This window comes from Salvelinus alpinus, chromosome 22, assembly GCF_045679555.1.
Source record: "Salvelinus alpinus chromosome 22, SLU_Salpinus.1, whole genome shotgun sequence".
Taxonomy (NCBI): domain Eukaryota; kingdom Metazoa; phylum Chordata; class Actinopteri; order Salmoniformes; family Salmonidae; genus Salvelinus; species Salvelinus alpinus.
Genome location: NC_092107.1, coordinates 3,755,965 through 3,777,558, shown reverse-complemented (window position 1 = coordinate 3,777,558; position 21,594 = coordinate 3,755,965). Strand labels below are relative to the sequence as shown.

The window sequence follows — 21,594 nt, the reverse complement described above, 5'->3', positions numbered from 1 at the left end:
AAAAAGTTATTTTGCTGGTATTTACATATGTCCCCATTACCAGTAAAACATAATCAAAACCTATTTCTTTCACTCACTTGCTGTGCTGTTTCGTTGTTCATTTGTTCAGTTGTTTCATTCGTTCAGTTGTTTCATTCTCAACCAGGATTTCTAAGGAAAGCCTTTTGGGTCTTTGCGTGTCAGAAAAATATACTATTTAACACTATTTGACATGTCAAATAACACTATTTGACAGCTAGCTAGCTCATGGATGCAAACAATGTTCTTCCCCAAAACATAGCAAAACGATAATCTGTGTCATCATCTAAAATAACCCTAATTTATAAGACGGTTCTTATTTGATTAATGGTGGTTGGACCCATCTATGTGAAGCTAGCCACAATAAGGATTAGCCACAACAGTGGACTTTGCGGTTAGCCTTCAAAATAAAAGTATGGCATAATTCTACTATTTGTATTCATTTGCATCACTGTCAATGACATACTTTTATTTTCAAGGCAAACCGCAAATTCCACTATTGTGCCTAATCCTTATTGTGGCTAGTTTCACAACACATAACCCGGTCTGGTCGAGCATTACTAGACAGATGAAGCTAGCTGGCTGCTTATAACGTTAGCTTTGGGCAACAGGGTTAAGTAGCTGGCTCGCTATTTATTTTCATGAACTGATGTTCATTTTCAATAGGCGAACAACAAGTGGCAACCTAGCTAATACTTACAACGATTCCTAAATCATTGCTAAGAATAATGAAAATGACTTCAGTTTCCACTGGTCATTGTTTTCAGGCTGGTTGTATTAGTGCTAGCTAGGTACCAAGCTAAAGCTAGTTACCCCAAAAGTTGCAGTCGAACAAATTATGCTTTATTACCAATGTGGTATTGAAAACACATCGTTCGTGGCCGGTGTTTACTTGTTTGCAGACTTTTTAGTACAGCTTTGACAGTGATACTGTACCTTTTTTGACACGCAAAGACCCAAACGGCGTTCCATAGTATGTATGTCGTGAAGGTAATAGCAGTGATGCTATTACTGTGTAACTTCGGTAGGGCAACATCTGAAAAATAGCGCACTTGGTAGTGTTTCGCCAGTCGGCGAAAGCCAACATCACCCACGACAGAGAACGGTTGATTGTCAAGGGCAATGAATTCCATTATCTTGGCTTTAATGGATTTCGCCTTTGTCTCGCTGAAATGTTCTTACTCTTTCAAATGACTGCTCGACTTGTTGACTGCTCGATCCACACAGCAGACATTGTGGGCTAAGTTAGGAATGCTGTGTTACACGTGTAGCGCAAAATTTTGCGTGGCGTCATTACATCATGTAACTACGTTATATTAGTATGCACGTCAGCTTTAACATCGGTTGCATATCGACGTTAAACTAGACATCGGCCGATACCGGTGTTGGCATCTTTAGCTAAAATCGGCCGATTCCGATATGTTCACCGATATATCGTGCATTGCTAATAATCACCTAGCTCTCTTGCCCCCCGCCTAAATTATGCAGAGTATTGGTTTCAATGGAATGTTTTGGAGTTTACAGCCCTAAATTAGCACGACCAAGGAAAAAGACTAGGGGAAACACTGAAGCCTTCATGCACGGTAGTAGTCCTGGCATCAAATGAACAAGATGACTAAGGGAAAGAGGCCAAACAATCAATTGATGAATGTTATGACTACTAACATATGCGGACTCTCAGAGAATAGCCTAAGCCTACTTAAGACAGGATATTACAAAGAGAGGAAGCAGAACAAAAATGTATATTAGACTCCTATATGGATGGAAAACCTGAGAACCCATCAGGCAGGGTAGGAATGAACTCATGAAAAGGATATGCTATGCTGGCCCTTTGAAGTACACTTTCTGTTTGTTTCTCTCCCTCCTGACGCCACTAATTGTGACAAGCTGCTCTGAACACTGTAATGGTAAATCAAAACCAGTTTGCTTGGCAACCAGCTTAAACATTCCACACTGGCCACTTGACGAGCCAAAATCCCCCACCCACACAGAGCTGACCCGGCCTCGGCCCTGATCTTCCCCAAAGAACTTACATGTTCCCTGGGTTGTTGTCCTCTCCTCTCCACAGTCTGGTCTGGAGGAAGCAAGAGAGACTCGGCACAGAGACAAGAGCCCCAAAGCTGCAGTACAAACATGAGCAATGGGATAAACACACCACGTAGATGTGGGTAAACTCCATGAATCGATTAGCATGTCAAGTAACACTCACGCAGGACAGAACTAGATCTAAAGACCTCACAGTTGAGGTATGCAGACAAATTAAATCTGTGCAGGCGGGAGTGAGTTTAGAACAAAAACTATTGGGAACTAATGTGTAATGTGAGGAGAAAGAAAGAATAAAGAAAGAGTGAGAGCGCAAGAGTGAGAGAGGATGAGTGAGAGGAAGAGTGAGAGCGAGGTGAAGGACAGAATTGGTGATTAGACAATACAACGGAAAGGCTATACAAAAGGAAATAATGGAAGAGTTGGGTTAAGATTTTAGAAGAGGGGGCAACAGAGACGTGGCTTTGGCCAGGCAGAGGAGAGTAGAGGAGAACAAGGTCATGGCTGTGCATGGAGTCACAGGCAGGGAAGACAATAACAATGAGAGCTTGGCCAACACATCAGTGAGTCAGCATTAGAGGTGGGGTCAAATACAGTCACCCCAAATAAAACTGGTCAGACACAGATAGACAGCCGCACACAAACACACACTGGCTAGGCTAAATGGCAATGTCAGAATTACAACGTGTGTCGTTAAATCATTCAATACGGTCTGTATTTAGAAACCTTGTGATGAGTATAGCAGTACAGGAAGAAAATGTTGATGTTTACCAGTTTGACGTTAGAACATGCCTGCATACATTTTATGATGCGTTAAAACTTCTTGACGCACGGATCCCTTTAGCAGGATCATTTTCATCAACAACCTCTGAATTGCAGAGCGCCAAATTAAAAAAAAAATGCAAAAAAAAATTATATTCATGAAATCACAAGTGCAATATAGCAAAACACAGCTTAGCTTGTTGTTAATCCACCTGTCGTGTCAGATTTTGAAAATATGCTTTACATCGAAAGCAATCCAAGCGTTTGTGTTTATCGATCACTAGACAAAACATTACAAACACCTAGCCGCAATGTAGATTGGTCACGAAAGTCAGAAAAGCAATAAAATTAATCGCTTACCTTTGATGATCTTCGGATGTTTGCACTCACGAGACTCCCATTTACACAATAAATGTTCCTTTTGTTCATAAAGATTTTTATATATATATAAAAAAAACTCAATTTGTTTGGCGCGTTATGTTCAGTATTCCACAGCCTTAGGCAGGTCATCAAGGCTTGACGAAAATTCCAAATAGTATCCGTAAAGTTCGTAGAAACATGTCAAACGTTTTTAATAATCAATCTTCAGGTTGTTTTTAACATAAATAATCGATAATATTTCAACTGGACTGTAAACTATTCAATACAGGAGAGAAAGAAAATGTTGAGCTATCAGTGTCGCGCGCATGAACTAATGGAAGGACATTCAGCTATCCACTGACGCAATTTGATAAATCTCGCTCATTTTTCAGAATAAAAGCTTGAAACTATGTCTAAAGCCTGTTCACAACCTGTGGAAGCCATAGGAAAAGGAATCTGGTTGATATCCCTTTAAATGGACGAAAGGCAGGCAATGGAACAGTGATTTTTCAAAATAAGAGTCACTTCTGGGTTGGATTTCCTCAGGTTTTCGCCTGCAAAATCAGTTCTGTTATACTCACAGACAATATTTTGACAGTTATGGAAACTTTAGAGTGTTTTCTATCCTACTCTGTCAATTATATGCATATTCTAGTATCTGGACCTGAGAAATAGGCAGCTTACATTGGGAACGTTATTTTTCCAAACATAAAAATTCTGCCCCCTAGCTTCAACAGGTTAGACAGCTTCCAGCTGGTGGTACAAGCTCTACAAGAGTGTGGAGGGGTGAACACAAGTTGAGCCCTTAAAAGGAAAATCAGTGGCAGAGCACTACCTTCCAAGTCTAACATGGTTGCCATCATGCAATCCGGACAAAGGTAGGCCAGTTTTGCCTGTTCCAAAATCATGAAGACAAAGTACAAACACCATAGAAATAGAATCACTCGAACGTTCCACTCATTCCAATTCTATGGAGAACACAACTAAAATGGGGAACAGTAAGATAAAGATAATTCATGTCATGTGTATTAAAGTAAAATAAGCCTCTTCCTTCATATACAGTAGGCCTACCCCCATATATATCCTATTAATGTACTAGAGGAGTTTGTCATAAACCCTCAAAGTTCCAGAATGGGGGAAAAATGGCAGCCATATTGGTCATGGAGAAATTGGCAAGTCCTATCATCAACTTATTTCAGCCAGTGTATGGCTGTGGATTGAATGCATTGTTTGAATGGAATGTTGGGATATTGGCAGTTAGAAGAAAATTGTGGAATCATTCCTCTAAAACTGGCTAACAAACATAAAGTATAGGACAGATACATATTTTACACAATATCTTATCACAGCACTGGCAAGTCATGGTTGACCAACTCCCTGACCAAAATGGCTAACCTTTATCCCATCATAAGGAGGTTCATGTCCATTCAAGTATTCCAGTTTCCACCACCCTCAAATCTCTCCATGGAATGAGAGGCAGAAACGTGGGAGATAATCACTTATCTCTAAGGGTGGTTTATTGTCATCAGCTCTCTTTGTAATCCTTGCCTCTTAAAACATTGCACACTCAGGAGACTCAATGGCTATTGAGTAGGCTTGGGCAGTATACCGTATATACAGTATAATGGGGTATTTGGAAAAAGCCACGGATGGTTTTTCAATACAGTCAAAACTATTTATTTGATGTTTTTCAATAAATGTGATTATTTGTAGCTCCTTTTTAAGTTAACTTCTGCAATACGTTAGAGGAGATAAAGCAGATTGCATTCTGAATTTCACATTATGAAGCTTACCGTAGTTCTCCAGAACAGTTGAGCCAGCCACGTGTTTGTTTGTAAATAGCACAACGGGAGACGGCGGGAGCTGGCGAGTCTATAGCATTCTAAATCTATCGGAGTGGCTCTGGTGTGCGGCACACATGAGATGATGAAGTTACACTTGTATGCAATTCACTACTAAATGTTTGCCATGGGATATTTAAGTGATTGCCATGAGATACAACGGGTTACCAACATATTCAAATAATTATATTTTCATTAAAAACTTTATTTTTATTAATTTATTCATACTAACTCATCCTTCCACGAGATATAGTCCTGACACAAATCTATGGTTGCTACACAAGCCGTCTGGTCGCTCGTTCTATCGGTTCAGATGCCAGAGACACAACCCAGTCATTAAGTATTTTTGTTCTGTATCTATGGACACGACCCAGTCATTCGTTCTAAATGTTCTATTGCCAAAGTGGCTGGCAACGTTCTTATCCCTTGCTTGATAGCTAGCTAACTACGGCTAACTTACAGTCATGTCAAACAGTGCAGCCAGAATAACAGCAAAGTTGCTGCATTTGTTTAAGCTGTTTTCTAGTGACATTTATTTGGATACATTCATAAGAATGAGTTAATGATGTGCGATTTCACCTGGCATAGAAAATATGCTCTCTCATCAGGACACTGTTGTTCAGGAGCTTTTGTTTCGTTTTCTGTTTTCTATAGATTTTTTTGTATATATATATATATATATATATATATATATATATATATATATATATATCCATAAAATTAATGCTGATTAATGATTTTGACTGGCTGAGAAAAGCTGCCTGCCTGTCTGTCTCGTCCCGACCCCTACTCGTTACTATGGGACAGCTGGAGATCAAATTTCAACATTGAAACAATGTTGCAAATGTCAGAGACAGACTGCAAGTTTTATACCAATCTTCGCTAGTGAAAACCAATTGCTAGTCTAAAAGAAATGGGAGATAATGTCTAGATGCTTTTTACAGTGGAGATCAAGATTATAAATTGTCTGGCTGGGCTGATGAGACAGTGGATTGCGCAGTAAAATGGAACAGAGTAAATAGGCATTTCAATGTCATAGCTTTAACTGGTGGTAACTGGTGGAATAGACACCAGCCGGAATGTGGTTTTAACCAATCAGTGTCCAGGATTAGACCCACCCGTTGTATAATTTATAATGGCTTTCTGCCAGAAGTCAAAGAGCTCTGGATTGGTTGTCTGTACACTTGTCAAGCCCTGTAACACTACCGCACCACACTTGGTCACTCCTGTCTCAAAATGATATCTGCCGAATAATGGACCATAAAAGATTAAAAAACAAACATCTGTAGCTAGCTAGGCCTTGTCAGTTTTTTTCTCTGGCTGGTATCCAGATTTTCATACTGGCATACCGTCCTTCTCTTATCCCGGGATTTACGGTATTACCAGATGTATGGTATTAGCACACAAGGGGCCAATAAAAACGCAAGAAAAGCCTATAGGACCAGAATGTGAACAAAATTGCTAACGAGCAAACACTAACAAACTATTTGCAAAGACAGGCAAATCCAGTTCATAAAGTTATACAAGCATATCTAGTAGCTACCAATGTCATTTTCGGTGAGTACGAACATTTACAAGCGAAGGTGAATGAGAGAAATTGTGCAAATGAACAAAGTTGTGTTGCATGCTTTTCTGAAGGAAGAGCAGCTTGTGTACACGGAGCAGAGGGGAGAAGAACGGAGTAGAAAAAAAACACTAGTAGGAAGCACAGGGGGGGGGGGGGGAAATGGTGCCTGTACAGACAACCAATCCTGGCTTTATTACAGACAGAAATACTCCTCAGTTTCATCAGCTGTCCGGGTGGCTGGTTTCAGACGATACCGCAGATGAAGAAGCCGGATGTGGAGGTCCTGGGCTGGCGTGGTTACACTTGGTCTGCGGTTGTGAGGCCGGTTGGACGTACTGCCAAGTTCTCTAAAACGACATTGGAGGCGGCTTATGGTAGAGAAATTAACATTCAATTCTTTGACAACAGCTCTGGTGGACATTCCAGCAGTCAGAATCAGGATTGCACGCTCCCTCAACATCTGTGGCATTGTGTTGTGTGACAAAACTGTGGCCTTTTATTGTCCCTAGCACAAGGTGCATCTGTGTAATGATCATGCTGTTTAATCAGCTTCTTGATATGCCACCTGTCAGGTGGATGGATTATCTTGGCAAAGAAGAAATGCTCACTAACGGGGATGCTTTTTCTGCATTCAGAACATTTCTGGGATCTTTTATCTTTCATTTCTGGGATCTCATGAAACATGGGACCAACACTTTACATGTTTCGTTTATATTTTTGTTCAGTATAGCTATTTGCATGTATTGTCATTTCCAATATCCTAAAATAACTTTCCACCTGCACTTGTATATAACAACAAATGACCGACACGCGGTTGTTAAGGGTGCACAGTTGATGAAACCAATGCTGCATACTCCGGTTGTGAAACACTCTCTCAACATCTTAGTTAGCTGCCTTGCCATTTGATCCCTGGTTCATTGAATGAGGGAATTATTTCATAAAGACATGAAAAGTATTTGGTTGTAATTGTAATGTTTCAGGGTGGCCAACCATCCTCCATGATATTCCAGGAGAGCTACTGGGTGTGCAGGCTAAAAAAATCAGCTGCTCAACAGGACCTTGATAAGCTGACTCTGGTGTGTTTAAGCATGGTTTGATCAAAAGCCTGCACACCCAGTAGCTCTCCAGTTGGAGGGTTGATGGACCACATGTGTTTTATACAGTAGCCTATCAGTTCAGTATTTGAATTTGTGTGGGGTTCAGTGCATTCCTTGCTCAAGGCCACAACGGCAGGAGACACTGTATAATACATGGGATTAGAGACCAGTAGCCTTCCATTGTCAATACCAGTGAGAACAAGGAATGTTATTTTGTGAAGTGGTTCCTTGAGTCATACAACACAATTTTCAGTCACCTTATTGGCCCATGGTGTTACAGACCTTTACTTTTTTGGGGGGACAAGTGACTTGAGTATTCAGACAAGTAAAACATCTGTTCTACTTGTCCAAAGGACAAGTGGCTAAAAAAGTTACTGTCAAGCCCTGCAACACCACTCCTGTCTCAAACAAATATCTGCCGAATAATGGACCATAAAAGATTAACCACACTAATGGACTCTAGTGTGGTGCGGAAAAACTCATTCTGATTGGCTGGTCTTGGATCCCAAGTTGGTGGGCCTAGGCCCACCCATGGCTGCCCAGTCGTGAAATCTATAGATTAGGGCCTAATGAATTTACTTAAATTTACTGATTTCCTTATATGAACTGTAACTCAGTAAACTCGTTGGAATTGTTGCATTTATATTTTTGTTCAGTATAGTTATGTCTCTCTTACTCGCTCTCTCCTCTGGCAACGGCACAATGGCACACGCAGGTGATGCACACGCTATTACTTTTATTCCCCAGGATGAGCTTTAACTAGGAAAGTAACTCACTAACTAGGAGTGAATATCAACAAATGTGCACACGAAGCTCACTTTGATCTAAATAATCTATCTTGCGACTTCATGATTGAAAGACCGCTCATGCCTGTCAATGCAGGCCTACAATAATTATACTCCGATGCGCTCTGCAGAGATTGGGAGAACAATGTGCAACACATTGCATCCAGAGGACACTGATCCAATTACGATCGGAGTAGTCGAATTGTTTGATAGTGATTTTTGTGTGATTTGTTTTTACTTGTCCATTTGGACAACTTAAATCTATATTATTCTTTTCCACACAAGCGGAAAAGGGTTAATGTCAGCCCTGTGTTTCTATTGCTGCTTTTATGACCATGTCTTTATCTCGGGTCATATTTGTGCAATGTGAAAAAGCCATTTGGCCCAACACTAACTGTAATCTGCCTCCTTTCTTCCATGAATTGTAACTTGGAGAAGGTGTTAGGGTGTTTCAGCCAGTTAATTCACGGCAGAAACAATCACATTGTGGAAGGCAGGCCTTTCAGAGGGGTACGCTGACTCTTTCAGAACAACATTCCCAGTCAGTCCTCTCCAGGATCCTTGGATGCGTCTCAAATGGCACCCTATTCCCTTTACAGTTCACTACTATTGACCAGGGCCGTAGGGCGCTGGTCAAAAGTAGTGCACTATAGAGAATAGGGTGCCATTTAAGACACTGTCCTTTTCTCCTTGCTCCTTCAGAGCACCCCGCCTGACTGCAGCCCCTCTCATCCTGCCACATTTAATTAAAGATCAGCGCTTAAACAGAAAATAGAAATCAATAGTGTTAGCGTACAGAATGTCAGGATGGGTTGCAACCTCTCGACACAGTGGACTATATACTCTCTAGGATTTGTGAAGGACGATGTCTGCCAGTGTCCTTAAGCAATCCAATACATCCCTCCAGTGCTCAGAAGTCTGGGTCGTGTGTTATGATTGGTTACAGGGAGAATGTGGGACACGTTGGTGAAAATATGCAGTAACAGGGATATGAGTATAAGCCTAATTCAATTCCTCAAAGAAAACTGTCTAGCCGAAGTGTTTGATAGTGATTTTTGTGTGATTTGTTGTTACTTGTCCATTTGGACAACTTAAATCTCTATTATTTTTTACCACACAAACGGAAAAGGGTTAATGTCAGCCCTGTGTTTCTATTGCTGCTTTTAATAGATAGCTTTTAAAGATAATATATATTGTAAAGAAACACTTGACATTTTGGCAGCTCCAAATTAAGACTAAAGAGATGACAGTTAGGGGGAGTGAAAGGAAGGGAAGAACTGAAGGACGACTCGTGGTCTAGTCTCACACTCTGGTGTTTTTCAACCTGTTCTGTGAATGTGAATGAGATGGGTTAATTTGGTAGCTGAGGTGTCAGAGGGTCAGGCTAGGACCGGAGTCTTGCTCCATTAGAACACAAGTGTATTCTTATTTGCAGAATGGCGCCGGAGAAGATGGCTGACGTTTTACGTGCTCCTAACCAACTGTGTTATTTTGTTTGTTTTTTTGCATTGTTTGTACCTTAAAAAAAAACTATTTTGCAAATAATGTTGCTGCTACCGTCTCTTATGGGGAGGCAGGTAACCTAGTGGTTAGAAGATTGGACCAGTAACCGAAAGGTTGCTAGATCGAATCCCCGAGCTGACATGGTAAAAATCTGTCATTTTGCCCCTGAACAAGGCAGTTAACCCACTGTTCCTAGGGTTAACTGGGAACAGTGGGTCAACCCTAGACCGTCATTGTAAATAAGAATTTGTTCTTAACTGACTTGCCTAGTTAAAATTGAAATAAAGCAAATAGAAATTATGACCGAAAATAACTTCTGGACATCCAGTGATTACTCACTACGAACTGGTAGAAGCGTTTTCCTTTAACGAGTCCGACGTGAAGGATATACTACTTTCCCGGGAACAGGCCGAAAACCTCGTAATTTGCATGAGGAGAAGACAGAGAAAAAGGGGGCGGAGGTCGGGCTGCCTTCTGAGAACTCGTAGGCAGGCGAGTAAAACCCCAATGCCGTCCGTTCTATTGGAAAATAAAATCGATGACCTACAAGCAAGATTAAACTACCAACGGGACATTAAAAACTGTAATATCTTATTTTTCACCGAGTCGTGGCTGAACGACCACATGAACACACAGCTGGCAGATTTTACACTGTATCGGCAGGATAGAACAGCAGCCTCTGGTAAGACAAGGGGAAGCGGTCTGTGCATATTTGTAAACAACAGCTGGTGCACGATATCTAAGGAAGTCTCGAGGTTTTGCTCGTCTGAGGTAGAGTATCTCATAAGCTGTAGACCACACTATCTATCTAGAGAGTTTTCCTCTATATTTTTCGTAGCTGTCTACATACCACCACAGACCGAGGCTGGCACTAAGACCACACGCAATGAGCTGTAAACCGCCATAAGCAAACAGGAAAATGCTCATCCAGAGGACTTTAATGCAGGGAAACAAATCCGTTTAACCAAATTTCCACCAGCATGTTAAATGTACAACCAGAGGGGAATAAATTCTAAACCACCTTCACTCTACACACAGAGATGCGTACAAAGCTCTCCCTCATCCTCCATTTGGCAAATCTGACCATAATTCTATCCTCCTTGTTCCTGAAAGCACCAGTGACTCAGTCAATAAAAAAAGTGGTCAGATGAAGCAGATGCTAAGCTACAAGATTGCTTTGCTAGCACAGACTGGAATATGTTCCGGTATTCTTCTGATGGCATTGAGGAGTACACCACATCAGTCACTGGCCTAATCAATAAATGCATTGATGACGTCATCCCCACAGTGACTGTAAGTACATACCCCTACCCAGAAGCCATGGACTACAGGCAACATGCGCACTGAGCTAAAGGGTAGAGCTGCCGCTTTCAAGGAGCGGGACTATCCCAGAAGCTTATAAGAAATCCTGCTATGCCCTCCGACGAACCATCAAACAGGCAAAGCATCAATACAGGATTAAGATCGAATCGTACTACACCGGCTCCGACGCTCGTCAGATGTGGCAGGGCTTGAAAAATATTACAGACAACAAAGAGGGAAGCACAGCCGAGAGCTGCCCAGCGACATGAGCCAAATAACTTCTATGCTCGATTTGAGGCAAGTAACACTGAAACATGCATGAGAGCATCAACTGTTCCGGACGACTGTGTGATCACGCTCTCCGCAGCCGATGTAAGACCTAAATAGATCAACATTCACAAGGCCGCAGGGCCAGACGGATTACCAGGATGTGTACTCCGAGCATGCGCTGACCAACTGGCAAGTGTCTTCACTGACATTTTCAACCTCTCCCTGTCTGAGTCTGTAATACCAACATGTTTCAAGCAAACCACCATAGTCCCTGTGCCCAATAACACTAAGGTAACCTGCCTAAATGACTACCAACCCGTAGCACTCACGTCTGTAGCCATGAAGTGCTTTGAAAGGCTGGTCATGGCTCACATCAACACCATTATCCCAGAAACCGTAGACCCACTCCAATTTGCATACCACCCTACAGATCCACAGATGATGCAACCTCTATTACACTCCACTCTGCCCTTTTCCACCTGGACAAAAGGAACACCTACCAACAAACTAAAAATGGTCCAAGCACACCAAGACAGTCGTGAAGAGGGCACGACAAAACCTATTCCCCCTCAGGAGACTGAAAAGATTTGGCATGGGTCCTCAGACCCTCAAAAGGTTCTACAGCTGCAACACCGAGAGCATCACTGCCTGGTATGGCAACTGCTCAGCCTCCGACCGCAAGGCACTACTGAGGGTAGTGCGTACGGCCCAGTACATCACTGGGGCCAAGCTTCCTACCATCCAGGACCTCTATACCATGCAGTGTCAGAGGAAGGCCCTACAAATGGTTAAAGACTCCAGCCACCCTAGTCATAGACTGTTCTCTCTGCTACCGCATGGCAAGCGGTACCGGAGCTTCTAAACAGCTTCTATCCCCAAGCCATAATACTCCGGAACATCTATTCAAATGGCTAACCAGATTATTTGCATTGCCCCCCCCCATTTTTTTACACTGCTGTTACTCTGTTATTATCTATGTATCGTCACTTTAATAACTCTACCTACACTACTGTTCAAAAGTTTGGAGTCACTTAGAAATGTTCTTGTTTTTGAAAGAAAAGCAAATGTTTTGTCCATTAAAATAACATCAAATTGATCAGAAATACAGTGTAGACATTGTTAATGTAAATGACTATTGTAGCTGTAAATGCCAGATTTTTTGTGGAATATCTACATAGGCGTACAGAGGCCCATTATAAGAAACCATCCCAAACAACTTTCTTCTGAAACTCCTCAGTCTGTTCTTGTTCTGAGAAATGAAGGCTATTCCATGCGAGAAATTGCCAAGAAACTGAAGATCTCGTACAACGCTGTGTACTACTCCCTTCACAGAACAGCGCAAACTGGCCCTAACCAGAATAGAAAGAGGAGTGCGAGGCCCCGGTGCACAACTGAGCAAGAAGACAAGTACATTAGTGTCTAGTTTGAGAAACAGACGCATCACAAGTCCTCAACTGGCAACTTCATTAAATAGTACACACAAAACACCAGTCTCGACGTCAACAGTGAAGAGGCGACTCCGGGATGCTGGCCTTCTAGGCAGAGTTGCAACGAAAAAGCCATATCTCAGACTGGCCAATAAAAATAAAATATTAAAATGGGCAAAAGAACACAGACAGTGGACAGAGGAAGAATATATATTTTTTATACACAGACAAATCTAAGTTTGAGGTGTTCGGATCACAAAGAATAACATTCATGAGACGCAGGAAGAAAATGAAAAGATGCTGGAGAAGTGCTTGACGCCATCTGTCAAGCATGGTGGAGGCAATGTGATGGTGGTAAAGTGGGAGATTTGTACAGGGTAAAAGGGATCTTGAAGGAGGAAGGCTATCACTCCATTTTGCAATGCCATGCCATACCCTGTGGACGGCACTTAATTGGAGCCAATTTCCTCCTACAACAGGACAATGACCCAAAGCACAGCTCCAAACTATGCAAGAACTATTTAGGGAAGAAGCAGTCAGCTGGTATTCTGTCTATAATGGAATGGCCAGCACAGTCACCGTATCTCAACCCTATTGAGCTGTTGTGGGAGCAGCTTGACCGTATGGTACGTAAGAAGTGCCCATCAAGCCATTCCAACTTGTGGGAGGTGCTTCAGGAAGCATGGGGTGAAATCTCCTCAGATTACCTCAACAAATTGGCAACTAGAATGCCAAAGGTCTGCAAGGCTGTAATTGCTGCAAATGGAGGATTCTTTGACAAAAGAAAAGTTTGAAGGACACAATTATTATTTCAATTCAAAATCATTATTTATAACCTTGTCAATGTCTTGACTATATTTCCTATTCATTTTACAATGCATTTCATGTATGCTTTCATGGAAAACACAGAAATTTCTAAGTGACTCCAAAGTTTGAACGGTAGTGTACATGTACATATTACCTCAATTACCTCGACTAACCAGTGCCCCCACACATTTACTCTGTACCAAAAAAACCTGTATATAGCCTCGCTATTGTTATTTTACTGCTGCTCTTTAATTATTTGTTCATTTTATTTCTTATTCAGTTTTTTTTATTTGTTTAAGCTACATTGTTAGTTAGAGCTTGTAAGTAAGCATTTCACTGTAAGGTCTACACCTGTTGTATTTGGCGCATGTGACAAATAAAATGTGATTTGTATGCTTCTGGAAGTGTCATCACTCCAAAAGGTGTTTAGCGGACCCCGTTACAGGCCTTTCATACATTGGCGGTAGGCCTACATCTTCCAGTAAATGTACAACTAGTTTCAACACAAAGCATGAGTTCTAAGCCTAATGTGTCAGGCTTAGCCTACACACAGACCATTTTTGGAAGTTGGATTTTGCTTTTCAGAATCAGAAACTCAGGAGCAGACGTTACTAAGCCCTAAAAAAAAAAATCTCTCACCACCCCAGAGTCAGTCAGACAGCCATGAAATTCTTTGTAACGACATATGAGAGAACCAGTAAATTGAATTGCGTCTATTCACTCACTCTTTCTAGACAAGTGCTTTATGGTTTGTTTTTGATCAATTTACCTGAATCCATAACTGAATCATTCCCAAACATCATATTACGGAGTCGTGACAAGACAAAAGGTTTGGTAAGCTGAGCTCTTTTGGGCTGTAATACACAGCTGTTGGCAAACTAATTACAATCCAGCCGATCATGCAAGCTTCCATACCACAAACTGAACAACACTATACCAACCAAGCATCTCCCACCCACTACGCGCTGTGTCTCTGAATGCATCCCAAATGGCAAACACTTTTTCCTATATAGTGCACTATTTTTGACCAGAGCCACATGGGCCCTCGTCAAAAGTAGTGCACTATAGGGTTAGGGTACCATTTGGGATGCAGTCTCTCTGACAATGCTCAAGTGTAAATCCAGCAGTGAACCATGCCTAGAAACACAGACAGACAGATGACACTCCAGGGGACAGTATACTATCTGAGCTAACAAGGGTTGGGCACTTGATTTCCTTCCAAAATTCACACAAAGTCTCCTTTGAAGGACTAGGTACTTTCTCTGGTTCACAAACTAAGTTTAAAAATCACAACCTCAACCTGATGCACAATTACACAGACAGAAATAGACTGAAATACATCAAGCCAGAGTCTTAGGGGGATAGGTGGGGACTCACTGTCTGGGAGACAGTGGCCTATACAAATCCCAGCAGTTGGTAATTAGTTAATGTGAAAAAACAAAAACTCATCCACATCCTCAACTAAATAATGTTACTGTAGTTTCATTAATTTCACAGTTTCCTACATGCCACAGAGACCCTGGAGGAAATGGGATTGTTTGGCTTCTGGCTTTAAAATGATTCCTAAGGGTTTTTCTTACCCTTTTCAGACTTCTTAAACAGTTTTTAACTGTATTTTTAGTTTGCAGTAGCTAACAAACTCTTTCAACAATCAGTAATCTAGCTGTCCTGACATTCCTTCGGTCTAAGCTGCTACATGACGATGATGGAGGCAGTCACAAAAACAGAACAGAAAGACGTGAGAGTCGTAGAGACTGAAGACATGCGATGGGGAGACGGGAGATATCAAATAGGAGGAAAACATGATGATTCAATCTTAAGGGGATGCAAACACTTTGGACAATGAGCGTGGCCGTTGTATTTGAGAGACATTTCCTGTGATTTTATTTATGAGCAAGGGGGTTTCCATTTACAAGGGTGTGTTCCAAGTGGCAACATATGGTCCATTCCCTATACTCCCTCCATAAGCTTCCGGTCAAAAGTAGTGCACTGTAGGGAACAGGGTGTCATTTGGGACTTACACCATCTTTTGTACATTATGAGCATTTCTTCTCCCAGCAACATTATGCTAAACTCAACTCTGAGAGCTGTGTCATCTGTCTTTGTGTAATGTCTATAAATGTTTTTTTAAGGCCAGATTCTAGTCCTTTTATCCATCTCAAAGTAATACAAATGTCAATAAAGGCTACACAAGCGTTTCACCAATTACTTTAAATCGATGGTACATAGGCTAGATACAGGATGTATCAGACATGTTAATTTGTTATACAAGAAATTATCAAATTATTCAAAGACAGAATACAGGGTTTGGAGCTAGGATGATTTGCTTTCGCTCTTTCCTAATTGAAGCCTTCCAGCATGGTCATTTCAGCAGAGGAATGGGTCCTGGGAGATTGGATCTGATTTTGTGACAAGCTATAGGCTACAATTTTTACTTTAAATAATCGCTTAAATTCACAGGCCTATTAATGATGTCTGCCCTAGCAGTGCCTAGCTATAATTAGACAACGGTGTTTAAGAATCTTGGCAATGGGGAGGGATTAGTGAGCGAGCAAAACGTTACAATCGTTCCCATGCCTGAAGTCCTATTTTGGCCAGTCAGCTTGAGGAGGAGCAGGAAAACAAGTCAGTCATCTGATTTGTATCTATGACCAAAATGTAATTTACTAGTTCAATTTCAAAAAGGATGTAATTAAATTCATGTCCACGCTTGTGCAGACAATATCAGGAAATAGGCTACTTTATTTCGCTTCATGTCCTAAATCCATTATGTTGACAACTCTATCGTAAGGGACAACAGTAGCATTCCTCTGTGGCGTGGAGGGAGAAAGGGGGCGGTCTTTTCTCTCATCGTAGTTGGCAAGCATCCTCTGACTGAGACACAGAATGTATTGTTTCCTAACAGTCCAAGAAAATAGTTGATCAGTACATTTAAGTTTCCTTGAGAATGCCTTGATCGTTTAGGCTAGAAGTATAGGATATAATACAATGCTTGATGGGATCCATGCAGGCCATTGCTTTAGAGAAACATTTCTAAATAAGAGGATTCTAGTGAAGCTATGAACTTGTTTAAACTTAGAAAGTAAATGGTTGATATAGATCATCACTTCACTTAAGCATCAATTCCTAGCTAGCCAAGTGAACTGGCCCAAAACTGCTGAGCAAAGCTGTCTATTCTTCCTTGCAAACCTCCATGCAATCACCAGTAACGATAAGATGTTTTACCATCTAATTTGTCCAATAGCGGGACCATATTCAGCCACTTAAATTATATAATTTACAGTGCATTCGGAAAGTATTCAGACCCCTTGACTTTTAACACATTTTGTTACGTTACAGCCTTATTGTAAAATTGATTACTTTTTCCCCCCTCATCAATCTACACACAATACCCCATAATGACAAAGCAAAAACTTTTTGCAAATGTATTAAATTACAATGTAAAATGTAAATCACATTTACATAAGTATTCAGACCCTTTACTCAATACTTTGTTGAAGCACCTTTGGCAGCGATTACAGCCTTGTGTCTTCTTGGATATGACGCTACAAGCTTGGCACACCTGAATTTGGGGAGTTTCTCCCATTCTTCTCTGCAGATCCTCTCAAGCGCTGTCAGGTTGGATGGGGAGCGTCGCTGAACAGCTATTTTTAGGTCTCCAGAGATGTTCGATCAGGTTCAAGTCCGTGCTCTGGCTGGGCCACTCAAGGACATTCAGAGACTTGTCCCGAACCTATCAATTCGAGGTCGACCGATTATGATTTTTCAACACCGATACCGACCAAAAAAAGCCAAAACCGATTAATCGGCTGATTTTTATCATATATATATATATATATTTGTAATAAATGACAATTACAACAATACTGAATGAACAATGAACACTTTTATTTTAACTTAATATAACACATAAAACCAATTTAGTCTCAAATAAATAATGAAACATGTTCAATTTGGTTTAAATAATGCAAAAACAAAGTGTTGGAGAAGAAAGAACTCTTGAACGTGCCGTCCTTGGCCAGCTCTCCTGCTATCTCTCTCAGAATGACCTTCTTGATCCAAATCAGTCAGGTTTCAAGACTAGTCATTCAACTGAGACTGCTCTTCTCTGTGTCACGGAGGCGCTCCGCACTGCTAAAGCTAACTCTCTCTCCTCTGCTCTCATCCTTCTAGACCTATCGGCTGCCTTTGATACTGTGAACCATCAGATCCTCCTCTCCACCCTCTCCGAGCTGGGCATCTCCGGCGCGGCCCACGCTTGGATTGCGTCCTACCTGACAGGTCGCTCCTACCAGGTGGCGTGGCGAGAATCTGTCTCCGCACCACGTGCTCTCACCACTGGTGTCCCCCAGGGCTCTGTTCTAGGCCCTCTCCTATTCTCGCTATACACCAAGTCACTTGGCTCTGTCATATCCTCACATGGTCTCTCCTATCATTGCTATGCAGACGACACACAATTAATCTTCTCCTTTCCCCCCTCTGATAACCAGGTGGTGAATCGCATCTCTGCATGTCTGGCAGACATATCAGTGTGGATGACGGATCACCACCTCAAGCTGAACCTCGGCAAGACGGAGCTGCTCTTCCTCCCGGGGAAGGACTGCCCGTTCCATGATCTCGCCATCACGGTTGACAACTCCATTGTGTCCTCCTCCCAGAGTGCTAAGAACCTTGGCGTGATCCTGGACAACACCCTGTCGTTCTCAACTAACATCAAGGCGGTGACCCGTTCCTGTAGGTTCATGCTCTACAACATTCGCAGAGTACGACCCTGCCTCACGCAGGAAGCGGCGCAGGTCCTAATCCAGGCACTTGTCATCTCCCGTCTGGATTACTGCAACTCGCTGTTGGCTGGGCTCCCTGCCTGTGCCATTAAACCCCTACAACTCATCCAGAACGCCGCAGCCCGTCTGGTGTTCAACTTTCCCAAGTTCTCTCACGTCACCCCGCTCCTCCGCTCTCTCCACTGGCTTCCAGTTGAAGCTCGCATCCGCTACAAGACCATGGTGCTTGCCTACGGAGCTGTGAGGGGAACGGCACCTCCGTACCTTCAGGCTCTGATCAGGCCCTACACCCAAACAAGGGCACTGCGTTCATCCACCTCTGGCCTGCTCGCCTTCCTACCTCTGAGGAAGTACAGTTCCCGCTCAGCCCAGTCAAAACTGTTCGCTGCTCTGGCACCCCAATGGTGGAACAAACTCCCTCACGACGCCAGGTCAGCGGAGTCAATCACCACCTTCCGGAGACACCTGAAACCCCACCTCTTTAAGGAATACCTAGGATAGGATAAAGTAATCTTTCTAACCCCCCCCCCCTTAAAAGAGTTAGATGCACTATTGTAAAGTGGTTGTTCCACTGGATATCATAAGGTGAATGCACCAATTTGTAAGTCGCTCTGGATAAGAGCGTCTGCTAAATGACTTAAAATGTAAAAAATGTAAAAAATGAAAGAAAAAGTGCAATATTTGCCATGTAAAAAAGCTAACGTTTAAGTTCCTTGCTCAGAACATGAGAACATATGAAAGCTGGTGGTTCCTTTTAACATGAGTCTTCAATATTCCCAGTTAAGAAGTTTTAGGTTGTAGTCCTATAATTCCTACTTCTCTCGATACCATTTGTATTTCATATACCTTTGACTATTGGATGTTCTTAAAGCACTTTAGTATTGCCAGCCTAATCTCGGGAGTTGATAGGCTTGAAGCCATAAACAGCGCTGTGCATTCCAGCATTGCTAAGAGCTGCTGTTTGAATGAATGCTTACGAGCCTGCTGCTGCCTACCACCGCTCAGTCAGACTGCTCTATCAAATAGCAAATCATAGACTTAATTATAACATAATAACACACAGAAATACGAGCCTTAGATAATTTAATATGGTGAAATCCAGAAACTATCATTTCTAAAACAAAACGTTTATTCTTTCAGTGAAATACGGAACCGTTCCATATTTTATCGAACGGGTGGCAACCCTAAATCTAAATATTACTGTTACATTGCATAACCTTCAATGTTATGTCATAACTATGTAAAATTCTGGCAAATTAATGACGGTCTTTGTTAGGAATAAATGGCCTTTCAACAGTTCGCAACGAGCCAAGCGGCCCAAACGGCTGCATTTACCCTGACTCTGCTTGCACTAAACACAAGAGAATTGACACAATTTCCCTAGTTAATATTGCCTGCTAACATGAATTTCTTTTAACTACATATGCAGGTTTTAAAAAATATATACTTGTGTATTGATTTTAAGAAAGGTATTGATGTTTATAGTTAGGTACATTATTGCAACGATTGTGCTTTTTTCGCAAATGTGCTTTTGTTAAATCATCAAGTTGAAGTAGGCTGTGATTCGATAATAAATGAACAGGCACCGCATTGATTATATGCAACGCAGAACAAGCTAGTTAACCTAGTAATTACATCAACCATGTGTAGTTAACTAGTGATTATGTGAAGATTGATTGTTTTTTTATAAGATAAGTTTAATGCTAGCTAGCAACTTACCTTGGCTCCTTGCAGCCACAAGGTCTTTTTGATGCTGCACTCGCGTAACAGGTGGTCAGCCTGCCATGCATTCTCCTCGTGGATTGCAATGTAATCGGCCATAATCGGCATCCAAAAAGGCTAATTACTGATTGTTATGAAAACTTGAAATCGTCCCTAATTAATCGGCCATGCCGATTACATCAGCCGATGTCACAAAGTGCTGTACAGAAACTGTTATGCTGATGAATGAGGACCCAAAAGCGACGTAATAGTAACAGAGTCTTTATTCCAGTATTAAACAAATAATGATTCTCCTGGATATAATCAATGGTAATCCAAAACAGGAAACTGAAATCCTCTCGTCAATAGAGAGGAACGCCTGGAGACGCGACCACAGACTGCAGGTCGCTTCGGGAAGGCACTGGCCGTAGCTGACATTGACACCTGCTCACACGCAGCATCTGAAGAAGGCAAAGAACACGACAGGGCGAAACAAGGACACAGGAACAGCAAACATCAAACAAGAATCCGACAAGGACAGGAGCGGAAAACAGAGGGAGAAATAGGGACTCTAATCAGAGGGCAAAATAGGGGACAGGTGTGAAAGAGTAAATGAGGTCGTAGGGAGAATGAGAAACAGCTGGGAGCATGAACGGAACGATAGAGAGAGAGAAAGAGAAAGAACCTAATAAGACCAGCAGAGGGAAGCACAGGGACAAGACATGATCAAAGACAAAACATGACAGTACCCCCCCACTCACCGAGCGCCTCCTGGCGCACTCGAGGAGGAACCCTGGCGGCAACGAAGGAAATCAATCAACGAACGGTCCAGCACGTCCCGAGATGGAACCCAACTCCTCTCCTCAGGACCGTAACCCTCCCAATCCACTAAGTACTGGTGACCACGTCCCCGAGAACGCATGTCCATGATCTTCCGTACCTTGTAAATAGGAGCGCCCTCGACAAGGACGGGGGGGGGGGAGGGAAGACGAACGGGGGCGCGAAGAAAAGGCTTGACACAGGAGACATGGAAGACAGGGTGGACGCGACGAAGATGTTGCGGAAGAAGCAGTCGCACAGCGACAGGATTGACGACCTGAGAGACACGGAACGGACCAATGAACCGCGGAGTCAACTTGCGAGAAGCTGTCGTAAGGGGAAGGTTACGAGTGGAAAGCCACACTCTCTGACCGCGACAATACCTAGGACTCTTAATCCTACGTTTATTGGCGGCTCTCACAGTCTGCGCCCTGTAACGGCAAAGTGCAGACCTGACCCTCCTCCAGGTGCGCTCACAACGTTGGACAAAAGCCTGAGCGGAGGGAAC

At 42.3% G+C, this 21,594-nt stretch overlaps 1 protein-coding gene across 2 annotated transcripts in view; it reads right to left on the bottom strand.

Annotated features, from left to right (window-relative positions):
• The window catches only part of LOC139548806 (nectin-3-like protein), a 77,754-nt gene that overhangs the window by 30,832 nt on the left and 25,328 nt on the right, over positions 1-21,594 (bottom strand). The window contains exon 1 of one of the 2 annotated variants that reach the window (XM_071358656.1): positions 2,052-5,608. The exons of the other annotated variant lie outside the window; for it this stretch is intronic. Coding sequence (XP_071214757.1) covers positions 2,052-2,211 — 160 coding nt within the window. The 5' untranslated portion in view covers positions 2,212-5,608. Of the gene's footprint in view, positions 1-2,051; positions 5,609-21,594 lie in introns of those variants that run through there. 2 annotated transcript variants of the gene reach the window in all.